This window comes from Drosophila takahashii, chromosome X, assembly GCF_030179915.1.
Source record: "Drosophila takahashii strain IR98-3 E-12201 chromosome X, DtakHiC1v2, whole genome shotgun sequence".
Taxonomy (NCBI): Eukaryota; Metazoa; Arthropoda; class Insecta; order Diptera; family Drosophilidae; genus Drosophila; species Drosophila takahashii.
Window position 1 is genome coordinate 16,790,549 of NC_091683.1, and position 21,762 is coordinate 16,812,310.

Sequence of the window (21,762 nt, forward strand, 5' to 3'; positions counted from 1 at the left end):
AGTCGAAGTGTCGAGAAGGGGAGAAATGTATAGGGTGTATATAGGTAGAGGGAGGGGGAAATGGTCCAGGACCTCCAGCTGATTTCTGCGGTTAAAGTTCGAGGCGGGGTTAAAAGGAGGGTCGAATCAACAGACGAGAACACCTTTCACCTTTCGTCGAATTGGTTTCCGCTCTTTGTTTTCCCCTCGTCTCGTTGTCGTTTGCATTCACCTTTCCTTTTTTTTCTGCTTCTTTCTCCATTCGGAGCTGTAAATAACGTTGTTAAAGCGGCAAACAATGTCCAACGGCCAGCTTCTCAAAAATGAACAGCTGGAATAGGGAAAAGACCTTTTTTCTAGTCTAGCCTATGGCTTTAGGCAAATTCGAATTTAATTTGGTCACTTTATAACTTTGCTTTATTTTCCATTCTGGTCACACTAGCACTATAGTTTCTATTAAAAATGGTTTATTTTAAAACACGAACTTGTCTTAGTTAAATTTAATTATGAAGGTTTAATGTTTCTGAATCATAAGTCAGTCTGGTCACACTATTAAATCTGATTACTTTTTGCTCGATTGCTCGAAACCCATATGAAGTATTGCCATATTTTAAGTTTTCTACTCAGATACCTTTACTTCTGCACTCCGAGCTAGGTCAAACATCAAAGTTGGATAAAGATATCCGCTTGACGGGTGGGGAAACCCTAGCAGAGAGATTTCCTTTTGGCATTACTGGCAAGGAATTTCCACCTCTCCGTCTGCTTCTGCTACTGCTTCGTTTTCTGACTGGCTGCGATAAAAATGAAACATTTTTAAGCTGCCGCTTTGGCTGCTGCTGTTTTTTGAGGGAGTGCGAAGCCATCGCAACATTTCAGTTTGGCAAGTATCTGAAAGTTGTATCTTTGGCTTAGGGCCGCTTATCTACATTCGAACAGGGGCGTCCACGTTTTCTCCAACCTGCCGAACGTCCCGCAAAAAGCCACTCCACTGCGCTGCCCAAATGCCCAGTTGCTGGTGGTAAAGTTACACGGAGGATTAACTTGTGATTATGTTGGCAGTGGCAGTCAGTGCCAGCCAACGATTTTCCGTTGCCAGTTGGCAACTTTCGGGTTTAAAGTCTAGACCGCGTCGTAATTATCTGGAGTATGTGTTGGCCCGTTGGTAAATCATCAACTGCTGCTGCTGCTGCTTCTGTGGCAATGCCAAAGTCAGGCAGATATGCAGATGCCCTCCACTTCTGCGTTATCCTCTTTGGTATCCCCGGCAACCTCGACAACATAACGGAGGCACATGCCATAAAATACATAAAATAGAAAGGCAGCCAAGGGCTATACATGAAATTTATTCATGAATTGAATTTGTATTCCTCGCAGATATTTTATAAGTTTTCCATTTCTATTCGGCCCACCCTCTTCCTCTACCAATCGATGTTCTAGCTGTTTTCGTTGTTGTGTTTGCTAGCGAACTTGCTCTTTCCATTTGCCAGTGTGACTGTATTTTGTGTAATGCTGAGCAATGAGCATAAGAAGATTATGTTTTGGCGGCGTTCTTCGGGGGATTTATTTTGCGCTTGTTTATTTTGGTCTGTTTGGCAGGAGAGCGAAGTTTCAGACCGTTTCGAGTTATTATTTTGCAATCATGGTGTGAAATGATGCTTTAAATTTATGGATGGTCACACTGCAAGAAACAATTTAGCAGGTTTTTTTTTAGTTACTCATTTTTGGTACTTAAATTCAAAACTTTTTCACATTTTCATTAGTTTCTCCGCTTTTGGTCATTTAAGTCTGGTCACACTTTCACGACGAGCTGAATCAATTGAAATGCAAGTAGCTTGCTGCAAGTCAGGCAAGTCAAGGCCCTGAATGCCAAAGCCACTGCGGGGCAGCAGGAATCGAACTCGCCATTAAATATGAATTGTGATTGCCCCGACAGGAGGTGCGGAGAAAGAAACGGGGCGAGTCGGCGGGTGAAAGAGAGGGATAAAAGAAAAAAAACAGGAGACAGAAAGGGGCAAGCGGGACAGAATCGAATTGAAATGCACACAAGAATAACAAAAGTTTTACGGACACAGCGGACATGGAGCAAGGATTGCCAGGCAGGCAGCCATCTAAAGAGAGATGGACAGATAAGGAAAGAAAGGGACAAATATAGAGAAGAGAGAGAGAGATAGAGCGATGTTGGGCAGGAAGGACACACTTTGAAATGGGTTCAACATTAGCCGGGACCTGGCATTTGTATTGGCAGCGTTGCCTTTTGTGTGTTTTTGGCCTTTTGATGCCGCCTTTTATTACATTTGTGACGCTGGCGATATGCTTTTCCCCCCGCGTTTTTCCCTTTTTTCTCTCCTTGATTTTTGTATACCCTTTTCGATGGTATTTCATACATGGCTGGACACTGGTTAATTTACTCTTTTCTTTTGGTAATTAAATTTGTATGCCATTACAATTTATTGTTATCAATTTGTTTTGACCTATTTGGTTGGTGCTGATATGTTGGTCACACTAATTATATTATGTGAGATGCTTGAGATGCATATGTGAGTCTGGTAACTCTACGAATCCTAAATATGATGGTAACACTATTATTGCTATATTTTCTAAACCTTTCTAGGGTATTTAAACTTTCTGCATTCTATATTTTCTTGAAATCCGATTTTGGCCCACTCTTTCTTCTCTTGGAGCCCTCTTTTGGGATTCTTTTCTTTTCTTGTTTTATTTTTTGTTATTGGCAGCACTCGTCACGTAGGGGACAACGGCGATGGCAACGACGACAGTCAAATACATTGAATGACCCGAACCTGACCCCCATGCCCCTGGGTGGCCGCCGAACCACCCACCGAACCGCCCACCGCCCATGGAAACCGTTACTCCGGCCTTGCGGTGCTTTCGTCCTGGGGCCACCCGTTGAGTTTAAAGAATTGTCTGGCATGTGAAAAGGTCATTTAATTTCTTTTTGATTTGTTTTTGCTTCGGCTCTCAGGGTTTTGTGCGCTTTCGAGACCGACGCGCGGGCGTCATTAAAGTGTAAATGTATTTTTAAGTAGACGCCTCTCCTCCGCAGGAAAAATAGAATTACCAAAATGGTCTGTGGAGTGAAATGGGCCGAAATAGCGTAGCCGAAAATCCCAAAAGCCGCACAAGTTTCAATATTTTTTTTTTGCCTCCCCTTCGTTGGTTCGTTTTGTGCTCTTCGCTTGAGTTAATAGCATTTTAAGTACGATGGGTTCAGGGTATTTTGGCGGATTTTTGGATGCACAAAGCATATAGGCAATAGAAGTTTTATACAGCCAATCAAAGGCGAACTTGAAAGTTAATTTCGATTGAAATTAAAAGCACATTATTGGCCTGAAATGGGGGAAGAATAGGAAAAATTTAATTAAAAGAGAACGTTTATTATTAAATTGATTGTAATATAATTTTTCATTCGATTTAATTAAATGAAATTCGTAAACTTGGAATCCACTTTTATTTTGATTCTTTTCGCTTTCCATCCGCAGTTTCTTCCGGTGGCCTTGACAAATCTCAGGTTAAAGGCCAATTAGAGTGCATTTCTTTGCAAAAATTGTAGATCCCACAGCTATGGAAATTTTTTGCCGCAGAAAAGCTGTTTTTCTTTTTTTTTTGCTTTTGTTTTTGTTTATTTTTATTATTTTATTTTGTTGTTATGCCGCTTTTCCGTTTTTCCGCTTTGCTGCCAGCCATGAAAAATGTATAAAGTTTAGAGCTTCTTCTTCTTTTTCTGGTTCCGCCAAGGCCTTAGGACAAACACACGAGCCATATGGGCGTGGCCGATCGGAGGGGCGGATGGGCGGAGGGAGAATGGGCGTTATGTCTGGATTTAGCGGTCGCTGTGAAAAACTGTTTGGAATACTTTTTGAGCTGCTTTGCATTTTTGGCTTGTGGGCTTAGCATCGACGCACATGTGTCGCCGGTGGAAAATGCGAAAGTAGAAGGGGTTTTAGCGACAAAATGCCGCACACACATGAGTTTTGTCATTCAATTTTGACACGCGTTTTTCAACCCCTCCAAATTCCCCCTCTTCGCCACAGCCCCTCTTCCCCTTTGGCAACTTAGATTTCAGATTTTAGATTTCAGATTTTCCATTTTCCACCCAGATCCAACAGATTTCTCAGCCTCATCAATATGCAAAAAGGCAACAGCCGAAAGCTGATGCTTTTGAGTAGGGAAAAGGGGTCAACTCGGCGACAAGGGGTTAGCCTTGCCCACTTTTAGCGCCACCGCCCCCCGCCCCTTTTGGCTTCTTTTTTTTCCCCACCCACCGCCCACTTCCGCTACTCAGTCGTGCGTCAAAAGCAATGCAAACTTTCTGCGGCCGACAAAAAAATCCCAAATAAAATCACAGAGAGTGGCAAAAAAAAGAAGTAAAAGAAGCAAAAAATACAAAATACAAAAAAAAACAGGAGAGAATGAAAAGAAAATTATTATGGAAATGTCAACGTGAAACTTTTGCACAAATGCGATGCTTCCGCTTAACCCTCTACTGCCGATGGTGCGCATATGCTAGAAGCACTTTCGACCACTTTTTGCCAGCACAATTGAATTTCATGTTTGACACGACACCACCAACACCACCGCCGCCTGGAAAAACCACCTGACCCCCATCGAAAGTTTCCTTTTGTTTTCCACCCACCGCCCAACGCTTTTTGGGATTTATGCGAGAAATTTTAATGCGATTCCCATTGGCTTCACTGGGAAATTCGGATTCGCATCAGATTCGGGATACGGATTCAGATTTGGGATCACATTTCCTTTGCCACACACAATGCTTCTCTGCGGTCAAAAGCAAAGCTAAATTTCCATAATAGTTAATTATAAAAAACCACGTTTTCGACGGTGGTCAAAATTGTTTTCAGCAATGCAGTTAATATGAAATTTTAATGAGTTGTCCGATATATATCTTGAATAAAACAAACTGTCCAACAACATTTTAAAAGAAATGCTTTAGAGCAAAATAAATAGTTTTGGGAAATGGTAAATGCGAGGAAAAAGGGAAAAACTGCTGACTTTGGCGACACCTTTTCTTTGTGCATAATTCAATTTGCGGCACTTGACAGCATCAAAAGGTTGACATAATTCATTTTTTTCCCAAGCCTTCTTACCCTTTTGAGATTTTTTATTTTAAGTTTTTTCGTGTTCTCTCTCCTCGTTTTTGGATCCGTCAGGCGTCAGTGATTGTGCGCGACTTTAAGCGCGTTTCTCGCAGCTCGCTTTCAATTTGCGACACCTTAATGGCCAACTGAGCAGGGACAACGTGCTCTCGGGTCTCTCGGGAATCGGTTTCGGTCAATTCTTAATTACAGCTCAACCCAAATTGCCCCCCACTTTTCCACTTTTCCGGGCAAATTTAATTCAACGATGAGAGAACTGAAAATTGCTCTCAATTAACTTGTTAGTGGATGTTGTCCCCAAAAAAAGAAGAAAAAAAAGGGTCGAACGCCTCATCGAACTTTGTTTGCTTCGCCCTTTTCCCTCGCAGCAGTGAGAAACTTTTAATTTGCGAAAGATAATTTTTGAGGGCAAACAAACCCACCGACAAAATAAAAATCATTAGAAGATGACCACAAAAAACAGGAAAAATCCAAATAAATAACACTAGGCAACATGAAAAATTTACACAAAAATGAAAATAAGGTTTTCTTTTCTTTTTTAGTTTATGTTGTGTAAATTTTATAAATAATAATTATACAGCAACTCGATGAACTTTGCTATTAACTCTATAAACCAGAAGTACTACTATGTTGCCCAGTGTAATAAAACCAACATCAAGCGAAAATATATTTCTTGCCATTAGAAAAAAAAAGAAGGAACATCCCAACCCTTCAACCGCTTGACATAAATTAATTAAATAAATTAGAAAATGTGCCCGAAAACAAAATTGAAATGGAATACTTTGGCGTAATTAACTTAAGGGGAAGTGAAGTTGCGAAGCGGATGTTGTGGGAGGGACAAAGGCAAGGGGGTGGGGGTCAGAGGTCAGGGCAAGTGATTGCCCTTTGTCACTTGGCACTTGAGTGGCAACGTAGCAACGTGACAGAGTTCGAGTTCAAGTCGTTCGTTGCAACGAGCAAGGACGACAAACGACAAACACAACAACAACAGCCACATTGACTGACAGGACGTCCATTAAAGATATAGCAATCTATCCAGGAACAGGCATCCGATTCCATCAACCCCACATAAACTGTCGCTAGCGATTTGCCAGCACTTTTCAGGCGCATTGAATAATTCATGGGTGGAAAACAGTGATAACTGTCAGTCCGTTTTGTTTGAATCTCTTGCATGTTTGAATTTTATAAATTGACATCCTACTTATGTATGTCATGTTGGGAGCATTAAATTTGATTGGCTAATGTGAAACTATTTGCCAATTTGATTCTCACTTGCAATGCCAAATTGGTTTTGATTTTGCTAAGCATTTGCAATTCAATAATAAATTATACACAGAAACAAAATTTACAAAAGATCAGATTGATATGTGCATTTCAATTTAATATTTTTAAAGATTAGGTTATGCACATCATTTTGATATGACATTATTTGTTCAAAAAATACTACATTTGGTATTTTAAAATAGTATGTTTTATCATTTTTATGATATAACTGTTAGGATAAAATATTAAGTTTATGTGTTTAAACCATAAATTTGAATACATCATATGGGGTTCTTATTGGCATGAAATGATGTAGAAAAAAAATGTAGAATGACCTATTTCATATCAAAGTTGTTTTCTCTGTAGTTGATAATATGGTGGTGTTTTTGAGTTTAGTTAGTATTTTTTAATATTTTTTTATTAGTTTAATGTATGTTTTGTTACTTTTCGCTATCCCTACGATTTTCGCTGGCCATTCTAATGCCGCCACTTTGTTCGCCTGTCTCGCTTTGATGACTCACCAGAATCGAAGGAGCAGTTTCCCGGAGTTTTCCCCCTTTCCCCTTTGGCTGCAGGACTGCACTTTGTGTCAATGTTATGCACATCAGCCGTGGCACAACGTCAATTTCAGTCAGTGTCTTTGCCATTCAGTCAGTCATTCAGCCATTCAGTCATTCAGCCAGCAGACATTGCCGAGATGAAGAAGGCACACGCTACTTAGTCTGCAAAATTGCCGACTCTGGCATTTTGCATGTGCGTATATGTGCTATGTGCTGTGTGCTGTGTGCTATATGCCTTCGCTTTTCCTTGATATACCCCCATTTTCCCATTTTCCTACAGCTAGCGCAAACCTTCCTTCTTGCGCAGTTGTTTTTGCATTGCAGCGGCAGATGCTGTCAATAATAAATTTCCGTTAGAGCCGCAGCAGATTTGCAAAAAGGGGAAAACCAGTTGGCTCGCCGGGCGGCACGTTTTGGGTGAAAATCTAGGGGGGGCGGAGGGAGGAAAAGTAGGAAAAGTCAGGAACAGGAAGGAAGCACATAAGCGCATTGGCCAAGACAAGAAGGAGATTGAGGAAAAGGAAGGAGATTGCAGCTCGGCACTAAAAAGATGACATAAAGATAGAGACGGGCGGGTGTTGAAATTGAATAGGGGTAACGAAGCGTCAGGTTCGGGGAAAGGTGGGGTGGAAAAGCAGGGGGGCTAAGGAAAAACTCGCACTGCAGGCATGCAAACGATGCGCTGTCGCCTGATAAAGTATACGACCGATTGCCCGTTTCTGCTCGACGGGCCAAAAGGAAAAATCGCAGACGCTCAACCAGACGGTGTGGATGCAAATGGAAAATGGAAAATCATCGGGGGTTGGGAGGTTGGGGCGAAGTGCTTTGGGGGAAAAGTGGAGAATGGATCTCGATCCATGGCATCATGATGGAGAAAAGTAGGCAGGCGGCTGAGGAGAAGGAAAAGGAGAAGGGGCCAAGACACGTTGATAAATTTATTGAAATTCTATTGAAACGAAACGATTTGACTGCGCCAAGGACCAAGGACCAAAAGACAGAGAAAGAGAAGGAGACAGGGACAGCGACCCACACAAATCGCTGATAAAGTGGAAAATGAGTGCAAAACAAAAAGTAAAGTGCAGAAGAAAATTGTCTCCATGTGGAAAGAGGAGATTCAACTGTAGAAAATTGCAAATAAATTGCATGATACTGTGCACAGCGAGAAAATGTGCAATAAATGTGATTGATTTGGGTGTAAAAATACAAAAAAAAAAGTAAACCAAGGAAAACATTGGTTACTCATATTTATTATTACAGATTTTTAAAAGAAAAGATTTTAAGCTGGGTTTTAGTATAAAAAAAACCTTCAAGCTATAAAGTTATTTTTATATTAAAAGAGAAGCGACTGCTTGCACACGTGAAAACTAACCTCTCCATCATTTGCCCATAACTTTTTAATGAAAAGTCAGATTTTTAAAATGGTGAAAGGTTCAGATAAAGAAAACAAAATTAAATACGTTAATAGTAACACCTTTTTTGTTCTATCAGTAAAACTTGTCATAGAAAATTTTTGTTCTATCAGTAAAACTTGTCATAGAAAAATGTGTAAATTATTATTTATTGAATGTTATTTCTTTTACCAATTTAGGCAATGTCATTATATGTGATATTATTTTTCTGCCTGTCGACTGAAATGGCTCCGAACGCGTGGGCAATTAAACTTTAGCCATTGCATAAATTTTATCTTGTTCTGGCGGGCGGCTTTTATAGGTATTTTGCCTATTTCGGCGAGGATTGTGGGGCCACAACACAAAATCTTGGCAAACTTTGCACTTAATTTTTAATTTTCTTCCATTTGGCCTTTGACCGGCCACGCTGGACAAGCGATGCTCAATTTAACCTGGCCAAGGAAAAACGAGAGACGGAGACGGAAAAGCGAGCAACAAGCAGATGAAAATGCTCGACTGAGTTCCGCAGTAAAACACAAAAAAAAAAAAACGAAAAGTCGGAAAATCTCGGCTCAAAGAAGCAGCCGCATTTCTGTAGCATACTTAAGGGGGGTTGTCCGTGGAAAATGATGGAGGAGAGACAGATAAAAAAAATGACAAGGCGGCTGAGGGGGGTGGCGTAGAAAAGACCAAATTTAATTTGTGCTCAGTGGCTGTGGCAACTCTGGGTCCTGTTGTTCTTGTTGTTGTTGCTGGGCCATGAAGAAATTGCTACCCAATTACGTAATAAAATCTGACTGAAGTTTCTACTCTTATTATTTAATTTTTTCTTTATCTTTTCCTCTCTTCCCATCTCTCCTCAATGGGGAGCAAATTGTTCGAGGAGATTTGGTAGGGGATAAAAAAGAACAAAAAAAAACAACGAGAAAAGTCCATGACGGGAGGCGGAAAATTCGCGGGGAACCTGCTGGAAAATCCCGCTTGGCGCTTATTAAGAAATAATGCTGCAAAAACAAAACGCAACGGCGTCAAATCAACTTTTGTTTTGTTTTCCCATCTCGCCAGCGGCAAAACATTAAATGTGCCAAGATACAAAGAAAATAAATAAACAAGAAATACAAAAGGCAAATACTGAATAGGCTAATTTAAGACCTCTAAAGAAAATAAACAAAATATGTAAAGATTTTAATTATTAAGTGGGCTTACTCGGCTTGATTGTTTGCACCAGAAATGAAATATTCGAAATGTATAAAGGTATTTTATAATAAGGAGAAAATAATTACTTGTAGTAGTATTTATGTAATTTAAATTAACTAGTTAAAAGTCTTAGAATGTATTACCGAAATTAAGGCTCTGGAGAACTTCATATCGATTGCTAAACAAACAGCAATAAATGAGTTTTGGCCAACAAACTGTCGTTTTTTGGCCAACAGAAAAACAGAGAGAAATCAGGAAAATCAGGGCCAAAATCAAAGGGCAAAGAGAGCCAGCAGGGAACGCTGGGCAAAGCGGAAAATGCTGGCAAACGAACAAAAGGACCCTGGGTTATAATAAGTGCCCTGTGGTGCAGCTTACTGAAATGCAGAAAGAGTATTTCTGATTTTACACAAAAGTACACAGCGTGTACAGCAGTGAGTTTTGTAATTTAACTACCTTTTGTAAATGCAAAAGACGCTTTACAAAATTCCTGGTGAATCTCCGGGCCCCGTAGGAAAATGTTGTGGAAATTCGAGCTTTTGTGAGTAATTTATAAATCGGCAAATTACATTATGCGTGTTCAGTACAGTAAAAAAACAAAAACAGGAAACGTAGCTGAAGGACATGAAAAATACAGGCAGCGGTAAATGAAGTGGAAAACGAACCTAAAAACTGATAACCATACACAGAGAAAATACGATTTTTTAAAACGCCGTTTTAGGTGCAAAAACGGGATGAATTTATTAAATCCTTAATTTGTTATTATTTTATTATTAACAATTTTCTACAAAATTCTGACTTTACTACATTACAAATTTATGAAATTAAATTATACCGCTTAGCAACATTTAAATAAGTTATTAAGGCCACAATCTCTTTTATTTATTTATAAATTTAGTCACACGAGATGCCTGACAATATATATATATATTTTTTTTATTTTTTTTATATCGAAATTGTGAAAATGGGAGAAATAACTGAAATACCAAAATATATATTCAGAGCGATATTCGCAATGCTTTCTCTGCAATTGCCAATCAATGTGCAATCTTCTCTGCGAATGTATCTGTTCGGCCGTATCTGTGTGTGTGTGTGTGTGCTTGTGCGAGTGTTTGTGTGTGTGCCAAATGCAATAATCATAAAAAACCGTCAAACGCTTTGTTTTTGTTCTCGAGAATTGAGGCAATAATGCTGAAAGGAAAAACGAAATTCGAGGAGGCAAACTCGGTCTTGGCTTGCGATTATTTTGCCATTACTTTCCATTATTTTACTTTATTTCAATGACTGTTTACATTAGGCACACACACACACTCGCACACACACTCAAACACACACTTGAGCGAAGGAAGAGAGAGGAATCAGCAGATAAGTGCTTCATACTTTCGAGCGCGTGAGCTGCTTATTTTGGTCTTTTTCCTCCACTTCCTGCCTTTGTTTGCCCTGAATATGTGTATGTGTGTATGTGAGTGTGCGTATCTGTGTGGGCCACTTTACTTTGGCTTATTGAGCTGGGGAAAAGATACTTTGATTTCACCATACACTTTTTCTCTCGAGATCTCCTCTTCGTCCTTCTATTGCCTTTTCCTTGAAGAAGAAAATCTTTATCTCTATATTTGTTGATAGCCATTTAAAATAAACATTTCTTTTGTTTGCTTTCCAATTGCAGGCGGAGATTTGGAGCGTATTCATTGCCATCCTGCGCAAAAGCGTCCGCAACCTGCAGGCCTGCACCGATGTCGGCCTCATCGAGCATGTCCTCGTCCGCCTGCAGCGCTCCGAAACGGTTGTGGCAGGTGAGAAAATCTTGGGAAAACCCTAGAAAATAATTACATATTCGAGGGTGGCTTAGAATTAACTAGGAGATTTTTAAAACACTTATAAAGGTGTCTAAAAGTATGCAATAAAATATGTTTGGTCCTAAGAATCATGTTCTCTTTTCACTGCATACTTTTAGACGCACACCCAATAGATTTAATAAACCAAACTTAATTATCAGGAAAGCGGCGAATTTTGATTTAACATTTATCAACCATTTACTTTTGAGGGTGGCTTAGAAATTATTATTAAGGTCTCTAAAACTATGCAACAAAAAATAAAAGTCCGAAGAATCATGTAAATACGAGTATATATTCAACCAAAATAAATTATTAGGAATGCGGTGATTTTTATTTTAAGATATAAGATTTATCAACCATTTATTTTCTGCATTTTTAAAAACAAGTAAAGCCGATAGCAACTATTTCTCAGCTTTAATGATTACACATTCAAAACACGCAAGTTTATTTACCGAGTGGCCTTTTAATATTTTCACTCGGTGCTTAATCAAAATTTTAGGCTGGACATTTCTTACAGGATTTTCGTTTGCGCAGAACAATAGAGTTTACACTTTTCGGCCATTGTTTGACTGCTCTGAATAGATCCCAAGTTGGCTTTGGTTTTTGGTTTTGCGTTTGGTCTGGTCCGCTGAATTGCCTCTCGATTAATTTCACGCTTGTCAGCAGCACTGACACGCCCAGTTGCGTCCCCCATTCCACGCCCCTGGAAAACCACCGAGCCACCCAAAAACCACCCACCAGTGGAGCACACAGTGAAAAGCCGGGGCGAAATAGGGTAGTGAATTGGATGGAATGGCGCAGCTCGGCAGCAAATTTGCTCTTCATTAGCGACCCTCGCTGGAACCGCCCACTGAGCCACCCACCGCCTCCTGCACCACCCACTGCCCCACCCCTCCACCACCACCACCACCGCCGCACTCACAAACGCACACACATGATGCCTTAAGCATGTGCGTGCCTTTGGCTTTGATTTTGATTTTATTAAGTCAATGACACATCTGCGGTCTCCACGAAATCCCAGCACCCCACCACTAACCACCCTCCCCCATCCCACCCCCATTCATATATCTTTTTGCACCACCCACCCAAGCTCCCTGCTTCTTCATTCCGCATTTAACGAACTGTAACTGCTGTCAATTTGTAGTCGCTGACTTTTGAGCTCCATGTGTGTGTGTGTGTGTGCTTGGAGCCCGGAGAAAGGAGAGAGCAGAGAAAGGGGAGAAAGGCCGCAAACAAAGACATAATTTCATACGTACACTAAGGGAAATAATTTGTCAACTAAAATTAGCTTCATTATAATTCCAAAGAAGACTTTAAGATTATTATTTGGATAAAATATGACGCAAAAATTATTAGGGTTTTGAAATCGCTTCTAAAGCATCCCAAGAGTGTGCAGAGAAATTAATATTTTAGATGAAATATATTGCAGCATACTTTTAGACAACTTAAAGAGATATTTAAAACAATTCTAGTGATTTTTGTGGCGTCCTCTTTTGTTTCAAGGTATTTATTTATCACTTTTTATTCTGTTTAATAATAGTTTCCTTTTTTTTGTACAGTGTATTAGGTTTGTCTCTTCCATTCCCCTCTTCACCTCCCCACTAACTATACATATGTGTGTGTGTGTCACCTGACAAATGCCAAAACGTGACACTTGCCAAGAAATTAGATAAGTTAAAAGTTCGTTGTCTCGGGCAAAGTTCAGCTTAGAGTGGCAAATTCTTGGATTCCATAGAAGTAGCATACGAGTATGAGTGTCTGCGTATGAGTGGGTATCCGTATCTGTATCTGTATCCCCACTTTCCCGAGTTCCAACTTAAAGTGCTTAAAAACTCGGCAATGCAATCGCAAAAATTTGATAAGAGAAATTGTTGCGTTAAACGCTCTCACTTCTTTCTCCCTCTCCTGTTCCTTACATATTTATCTCAGGATATATATATATATATATCCTTCATCTCGCTGATTTTTCTCCTGCTGCTGCTGATGATGATGATGAGTTGGGGCAGTAAAAACTTTGGCATGCCAAGGAAAATGTAATTAAATGCTGATGAAGCTGTGGCGTTTTGGGAGGGAAAAAGTATACGGAAGAGTGGGGAAAGCCATGGAAAGCCAGGGGGCTGAATACCAACTGGGGACCAACTGGGCGACATTGTCGTCCTGGGAATGCCGCAGGGGAATGGGCAGTAGTGGGCTTAAGGTTCGAGGTTGGATAACTTGGGTCAGCCAGTGGCCCGCAGGTTCAGCCTGCCAGAGTTACTCGATTCCTTAATTCACGCAACCGAAAACGTGCTGAATAGTGTGCATGCACTGGAAAATATTTAATAAACTTAAGGGAGTTCAAAAGTTGCATAATCATGAGATTATTATTCGGTAATCAAACAATTTTTAAGTTTGTATTTATTTTTAAATTAGTATTAATCTTTAAATTCATTGATAAACCATTTTTGTATTTATTTGTCTACAATAATTATATTTCAAAAGTTGCATAATCTCATAGTTCGGTAATAAAACAATTTTTAAGTTAGTATTTATTTTAAAAGCAGTATTAATCTTAAATTCATTGACCAACCATTTTGTATTTATTTTTCTACACCTTACTATAAAATGTTTACCAAAACTTTATAATAATTATATTCTCTGATCCTAAAAATATGTTTTAAATATTTTCGGTGCAGAACAGTACTTGTGTGTGTGTTCGGTGGGTGGTGGGCGGCAAATACGGAAAGGTATGTGAGCGAGTGAGAGGGCCGAACGAAGGTGAGCCAACAGTCCAAGCATTAAAACGGCCCGAGCGTCCCATTTCAATTAGTGTGCATTACAAATGAAGTTTGGGAATAGCGCAGCAGTCGGTGGAAAACCAGACGACGTCACTCCGCCCCTCGGGAGGTGGGCGTGGCCAGTGGGCGGAGGCGGTGGGCGAAAGAGAGGGCAAGAGGTTCAGCCAGCGGAGGCAATCAGTTTGAACTCCGGAATTAATAACTATTTGGCCAAGCTTTTGGCTAAACTTGATTGAAAATGCAGCCCTCACAAGAGGGAGATGGCGAAAAGCGAGCGAGAAAGCCATAACTTCTAGAAACAGAATGAGATAGAAAGAGAGAGGGAGAGAGAAAGGGAGGGCATCATCTTCGACATCATCATCATCGTCCTCGTGGCTCATTGAAGACATAGATAGATGAATGATGGAAATAGTTTTTGGCTCAAAAACTTTTACCCCGGGGGAGTTTTCCTATTAAAATTTCATAATTTATATTGCAAGTCAATTGAAACTTGAAAGTTATTTGAAGGAATGCTAGTAAATGTCCTGCAGCTGCTTTAAATAATATTTTGTAGCTGGTATTTAGTCATTGAATATTGCTTTGATATTTATAGAGAGATATTTATATATGCGGAGGGTATTATAATTTTGGTCAGAAGGTTAAAAAGGGATTAAAGCTTGATTTTTTCTTTTCCTTCTTCTTTTTTTTAACAACAAATATGACTGTTATTTTGAGGCTTTTTGACCTGGCTTTAAATTCTAATTCCGTTCGCGCCTCTCAGTGCTAGATCAAATGCAATATAGCTGAGATGGCCTTGCCACGACCACGACCACGCCCACCCCAGCCTAGCCCCTTTCTGCCCCGCCCCGCCCCTCACTGTCTCTTAGCATTCGCTATGAGAGCGCGTGTCCTTGCCACTTGGATGAACGCGAGGACTTTGCATTCGGTTTCGCATTTGCATTTGCATTTGCAACTTGCCACCTGAGCTAAAACGGGAACTTGATTGTTGCCACAAACACCCACGAGCACACACACACACACACAGTTGAGTTTGGCAGGCTTTGCGCATATCCTTTAGGCCTTCAAACCATTTCCGGCCTTCCCGCACATTTAGCTTGAATAATTCCAGATCTGCTTTTGTTTATCGCTAACTTTGTTTATGCCGGCAAAATAGAACTTGAAAATAATCGATATTTTAGATATATTCACAGTTTCGATACGGCTAGTGCTTTCTATTTAAGTTTAATGTTAACTTTAGCTCTAGGAAGATAACTGAATAAATGAAAAATAACTATAATTACTAAAAACCCAGAACCCAATTTTCCACAAAAAATAACTCGTCTTTTGACCGAAACAATGGACATATTGATCCAAATATGGATTGTCATACCTTTCTGAACTCGTTATTAAATTTCCAATCGATTGACATTTAAACCTGGACATTTTATTTTTTGACCATTTTTCGCAAAAAACCATGATGTAAACCCTTATAAAAAAAATTGAGCAAAGGCAAAAATTTAATTTTTTATTTAAGTATCGATATTGTTAGCAAGCTGAGGATATTTTTGAAGCTCAAGGAAGAAAGTTATATAAAACCCAAAAAGAGATATAAGAAATAAATACATTTAATTTAAATATTATTTTCATCACATATTTGAAAAACATGTATTAAGCTTACATAATTAAAATCAAGGCAGATAATCCTCATAAATGTCCATCATTTTGATGTGCAATTAACGGCAGCCAGCCATTTAGTCCTTTGAGCTTCAAACTCCTGACGTGGATTGCATAAACGTGTTTCTGCCGCTGACACTAACCATTTCCCATCTCTTCCCATCACCTCTACTTGCAGATCTGCTCATCGAGATGCTGGGCGTGCTGGCCAGCTATAGCATAACGGTGAAGGAGCTGAAGCTGCTCTTCGGGACGATGAAGGCCACCAATGGCAAGTGGCCGCGTCACTCGGCCAAGCTGCTGAACGTCCTCCGGCAGATGCCACATCGCAACGGGCCGGATGTGTTCTTCAGCTTTCCGGGCCGCAAGGGATCGGTGAGTGCTAGTAGACTAAAATGGATGAGGGATCGAAATCCCATTAAGCAACTATATATACTAAACTTCGTTAAAAAATAGAGATATTGGTGAAGATGGATCGTATTTAAACCAGAAATAAAACTAGAGCTCACAAATTATCGATATTTTCGATATTTTAACAATAACAACAATAACAATTTTCATGAAGGGAAAACTCAAATTAAATATCGAAAAATAGTTGGTGATTTCAAATTGGTTTCTAGAAGTGTTTAAAAGTATGCTGTAATTAAAATTTGTATTGCCTACTTACAGGCTCCATTCTCAATGATTTGAAGGAGTTAGTTTAAAGGGAAATTAAGTTTATTTTGTTGGAATACAAATCGTAACCAATAGGTACCTACACTTTTTAATATCTTTAGTTTTTAGCTTGGCCAACTATATTTTCCTCTACTTGTTTTTTCCGATTTTGAGGCCATGCAATTCGCCTGAATTTTTTTATTGATTGCATCTGGCAAAGGAACAAAGGCTCCATACAGCCGGCACTTTCGATATAGGATGAGGTCCCCCGGGGGTGCCTCGACATTTCCGGGGGCTTTTATTTTATTGCGTCGCACTTAAAACGAATTCGAAATGTGTTTTTACCAGAATAGCCTCGTGTGTGTGTGTGTATGTTTCTTATCTATGAGCTTGACCACTCCCACGTTTTGTTTGCTTTATTTTTTTTGAGGGGGATGGGGGATTTGGAGAGCACTCTATCGATGTGTCCATCGTCCCATAAACACATAAAAAATGCCATAAAGTGAATTGCAAGTCAAATGTGAGCATCGCATGGATGGCGTTTCGCAATTGTCGCAAAATGTCTAATAAATAGACGGGTGCCACCCAGCCAAACGAAAATCGCCCACCTATCCATATCCATCCATCCAATCCACATTAAATCCACCGCGCACTCTCCTCTTATTTGCGGGTTTATTTTTCTCTCTACCGTGGCGACTTTTCACGCATTTGGCTTTTTTTAATTTTCCGTTTAGCCAGGCTATTCGGGGTGGGAAAAGCAGCCCTCCTAACCCAACGATCTGCGATCCACAAGCACGCCTAATGCCATTGATGGTGCTGATTGCAACAGGATGACGACGGGACTCGATTCGAATAATGAGATTTTCGGAAAAGCCAAAACCCAAAATCACCAGGGCACCATTTCAGTTTCCTGCTACCCGCTACCCGCTATCCGCATTTTCCCACTACTGTCACGGGAAATGGGGGAAAATTGGGGAAAATGTGAAGTGGAGTGTGTGAGTGTGGGAGTGTGCGGTGCAAAGTTGCCTGCAACCGCAGCAAAACTCCAACAACAGTGTCAGCCTTTGTCACGTCCGCCTGGCCTTAACCCATTTAGCCCCATTGGTCTCTTCTGGGCCCCCAAAAAGTGGTCTCCATGTCGCAACTTCCCACTCGAAGGGACGAGACCACTGGATAAGTGCAAAGTAAATGAAATTTGATCTTCGTAAGAGGGCTAAATAGTTGCACAGAGTTCAAGAGCAAGCAAGTGATTTAATAACTCAACGAATAAATACGTAAAATAAATCATAAACAATCAATGAGTCAAATACTGGGGTCGCACCATTTAAATATTATTTAAATGGTGAGTTGGACGGAATTTATGTGTGTGATTTATTGCGAAAGCAGGAAAAGCCTGGGATTAAGATATATTAAGTAAAATTCTATGTTCAGAAAATAAATTCAAATATTTAAAGCAATAAACTAAGTACATAAATTGATATTTAAAATATATAATTACCAAATTAAGCCCATAATGAAAATAATAATAGTAAGTTGCTCATAACTTTTTATCGAATGATCCGATTTGAAAATTTTCTTCTACAAATCGATATTCAACTAGAGTGTAATGGTTAACTAAAATCAATCAAATAATTCCAATTTTATAATCAAATATTAGTGCCCTGCAATCAAGTCAATTATTTAAAGCCATCATAGGTCTACTAAATAAATAGCAAGAGATTGTCATCTCAAAGGGAAAACAATGAGTGACAAACTCTGGTGACTTGGCCATCAAATGCATAAATATCTATTATCAGATTGGAGATGAATTTACCCAACTGATGCCTCAAGCGGATAATGTCAAATGGAATTTCTGCAAAGAACTAATGCAATGGTATTTTCTAAACGATTATTTGGACAGACGACAGAGCAGAAGGCAGAATTAAATTTATGAACTGCCAGCAGAATTTCGAATTTCACCTAGAACAGTAAATAGTTGCTTGAATTTGACTTTTTCTTTTGCTCTTGCAAACATCGTTGACCAGCCGTAAAGCCACAACATTGATGATAAATCAAATGTGCTCATTTCCTTTTAATTTCAGTTCATTTCTGTTTTGCGGCTTCTTCTGTTGAATTCTCCACTCCATCTGCCTTTCCGTTCCTTTTGCATTTCTGGTCTCTGGTTTCTGGATTCTGAATGCTGGCATGGCTTTGAGTTGAGGTTGCCACAGGAAATACATTCGTGTGTAGTTTGTGTTCTGGAGTGGAATGTGCCACAAGTTTCCTAACCAGTCAAAAGTATTTCCCTCTGTGATTTATACACAACTTCGCTTTCGGGTTTCGGGAATTTGAAGCCTTTCGGGGGGATTTCGAGAGTTGTTTTGTGTCTATATATGCAAAGTCAATTATGCGGCTTATTAATGTTAAGTGCCCAAGCTATCGAGTGCCAAACTGTCCGTAATTGATATTTAGCATAGAATTGCTGGTCAAATTTAAATGGATGCTAATCGGTTTTTGGGTTTCTCTTTTATAGGCCATGGTCCTGCCGCCGTTGGCCAAATGGCCCTATGAGAACGGATTCACCTTCACCACCTGGTTCCGGCTGGATCCTATCAACTCGGTGAATATCGAGCGGGAGAAGCCCTATCTCTACTGGTGAGTACTAAGCTAGGCTTAAAAATCCCTTAAAAATATATACATATTTCATTTATATCAATTTTATTTTATTTATGTTTAATAAATATTATAATATACATACGAGATTATTTATATATTTTTCTTACATTATATTATTATCATATTCTCAACCAAAATCCCCTTCTTATATTCACAGCTTCAAGACATCGAAGGGTGTGGGCTATACGGCGCATTTTGTGGGCAATTGCCTTGTCCTCACCTCGATGAAGGTCAAGGGCAAGGGCTTTCAGCATTGTGTCAAATACGAATTCCAGCCACGAAAGGTAAGAGATAAATCCCCACAGCTCTCATCTCTCCACATGAATTTGCCTTGACTGGGTCTCCGTTTCTGTTTCTGTTTCGGTTTCAGTGGTATATGATTGCCATAGTGTATATATACAATCGTTGGACGAAAAGCGAAATCAAGTGCCTCGTTAATGGACAGCTGGCCTCTTCAACTGAGATGGCCTGGTTTGTTTCCACAAACGATGTGAGTACCGATGTACATCTCAATAGGATGGCATTTCAATAAATATTTATTAAACGTGTCGAGTTTTATTGTGCTTTGTTTTGTAATAAGGAGGCATCCGTTTATACTAAGAATATTTTATTATTATTAAGTTCGGTATCGGAAAAATGCAACTGTATTATTCAGATTGTTTAATATGGAATTATATTTAAATAGTAGATAAGGATATTGATAATAGAGGAATTTTAACATTTTCGCTTATTTAATTTGTGGTGTACATATTTTTAATTTGTTTTTTTTTTAACTTTGAATTTATACATAACTCTTAAAACTAGTTGTATTAAAATTGTTCTATAATTTACAATTGATATAACAACAAATAATATAAACTCTGTAATATGTAGTTACACTAAATAATTTAAAGTTTATATTTTCTATGTATAATTCCATACTCAAAGTTTAATTTTAATACTTTAGGAAGTTTTATTAAGATATTTTTGAAACTCAATAGTTTAGAAATAATGTAGTTTAGTTTTTATGATTATGAATTTATGATTTTTATGATTTTCGGTATGAGTTTAGTTTCTGATGCGTTTTGCACTGTTTATAGATGGCATGGGCCCATTTTAATCGATTTACCAACCCTTTTTTAGCCCTTTGACAAGTGCTACATTGGAGCCACCCCCGAACTGGACGAGGAGCGAGTGTTCTGTGGCCAAATGTCGGCTATCTACCTTTTCAGCGAGGCGCTGACCACGCAGCAGATCTGTGCGATGCACCGCCTGGGTCCCGGCTACAAGGTAAGTGGGCTGTAGGATGGCCGTAAGGTTTTCCGGTGGGTGGTTGCAATGGTGACCCGGTGACCCTGTGACCTGGTGACCCCACCACCAGACCACCCACCCATCGGCAGCGAGGGTCAAGCGCACGCACCACTGCACCACTTTTGCACAGCCGAAATGCAGCAGCAAAAATGTCCTCGTCTGTACATAAAAACGTCATTTGTTTATATATATTTATTACATATATATTTATATATATATTTTCCTTTTTTTTTTGCTCTTTTTCTCTCTCTTTCCGTGTTTTTCAAAACTTCCTGTCCGATGCACTGCTACAAAAAAAATACATAAATGCACCACACACCGAAATCAAAACAAAAAAATGTATACCCACAACACTGTGAAAAAAACAGTCGCAGTTCCGATTCGACAACGAGTGCTATCTAAATCTGCCGGACAATCACAAGCGGGTGAGTCACTTTCAACTTCTGCCAGCGACCTTGGGGGCGTCATCACTGCCGGGCAGTGGAAGTGGGAGTGGCACCGGAAGCGGAGGCGGAGGCGATGCAGCAGCAGCAGCGGCCGCTGTTGCAGCCGGGCAGCAACAACAGTTGCAGCTGCAGTTCCAAACGCTGGCCGCCGAGCAGGAGGCGCGGGCGATCGATTGGTCCGATGAGAAGCTCGATTTGAATGCGGCCTTTGTGAAAATTCGAGCGGTTCTAACCGCCCGCAATGCGGTGACCTTGGCTGGGAGTAGTAGTAGCTCCACTGCAGTAGGCTCTGCAACAGCAGGAGGCGGAGGAGGAGGAACAGCTGCTGCAGCAGCAACATCTGCGGCTGCCACAGAGAGTGAGGCAACAGCAGCAGCAGCAGCAGCGGTACAGCAGCAACATGCAACATCAACTGGCAATGCGGACGATCCGCTCGGCCATTTGCCCACTGGAAATGCTTCTTCTTTTGGTATTTACACACTGCTTTTCATTTGCTTTTCCCTCATTTTTTAATTATGTCTTTTAATTTGTATTTAACTTTTCATTTGGGAACCGAAAATTAGAGCAACTCCGCCGAATGTCCAGTGTGAGCAGCTTGAACTCAATGTCGGGGACCGCCGACACTGAGGAGGTCAACCAGCTGAAAGCTGTAAGCCAACTTTATTTACCTTATATTTTAATTTAATTTACTTCTAAGTTTTTCGTACTCTGGTTTTATTATTATTATTTTTTTCTTTGTGAAAACTTAAAGTAAAAGACTTGATATGAAACGAAGATCGATTTGATGTTATGTCGATTTTGACTCCCTCTCACTCACATAATTTTACGCGCTATCTCGCTCTATTTCGAATTCAGATAGTTTGATTTTCCCTCTCTCTTTCGAAGTTAGAGAATTTCCAAGAAAGCTCGGTAAAAACGATATGCGAATGCAATACC

General features: G+C 39.8%; 1 protein-coding gene across 20 annotated transcripts in view; it reads left to right on the forward strand.

Moving 5' to 3' along the window:
* Nucleotides 1-21,762, forward strand: part of rg (A kinase anchor protein rugose) — a 187,893-nt gene that overhangs the window by 133,704 nt on the left and 32,427 nt on the right. For 15 of the 20 annotated variants that reach the window (XM_044393575.2, XM_070219271.1, XM_070219269.1 and 12 more), the window contains 8 exons: nucleotides 11,183-11,309; nucleotides 15,960-16,156; nucleotides 18,948-19,069; nucleotides 19,248-19,374; nucleotides 19,461-19,580; nucleotides 20,213-20,359; nucleotides 20,749-21,295; nucleotides 21,390-21,475. In XM_044393575.2, the coding sequence (XP_044249510.1) occupies nucleotides 11,183-11,309; nucleotides 15,960-16,156; nucleotides 18,948-19,069; nucleotides 19,248-19,374; nucleotides 19,461-19,580; nucleotides 20,213-20,359; nucleotides 20,749-21,295; nucleotides 21,390-21,475 (1,473 nt within the window). The remainder of the gene's footprint in view (nucleotides 1-11,182; nucleotides 11,310-15,959; nucleotides 16,157-18,947; nucleotides 19,070-19,247; nucleotides 19,375-19,460; nucleotides 19,581-20,212; nucleotides 20,360-20,748; nucleotides 21,296-21,389; nucleotides 21,476-21,762) is intronic. The other 5 variants (XM_044393585.2, XM_044393601.2, XM_070219273.1 and 2 more) reach the window with 1 other exon arrangement.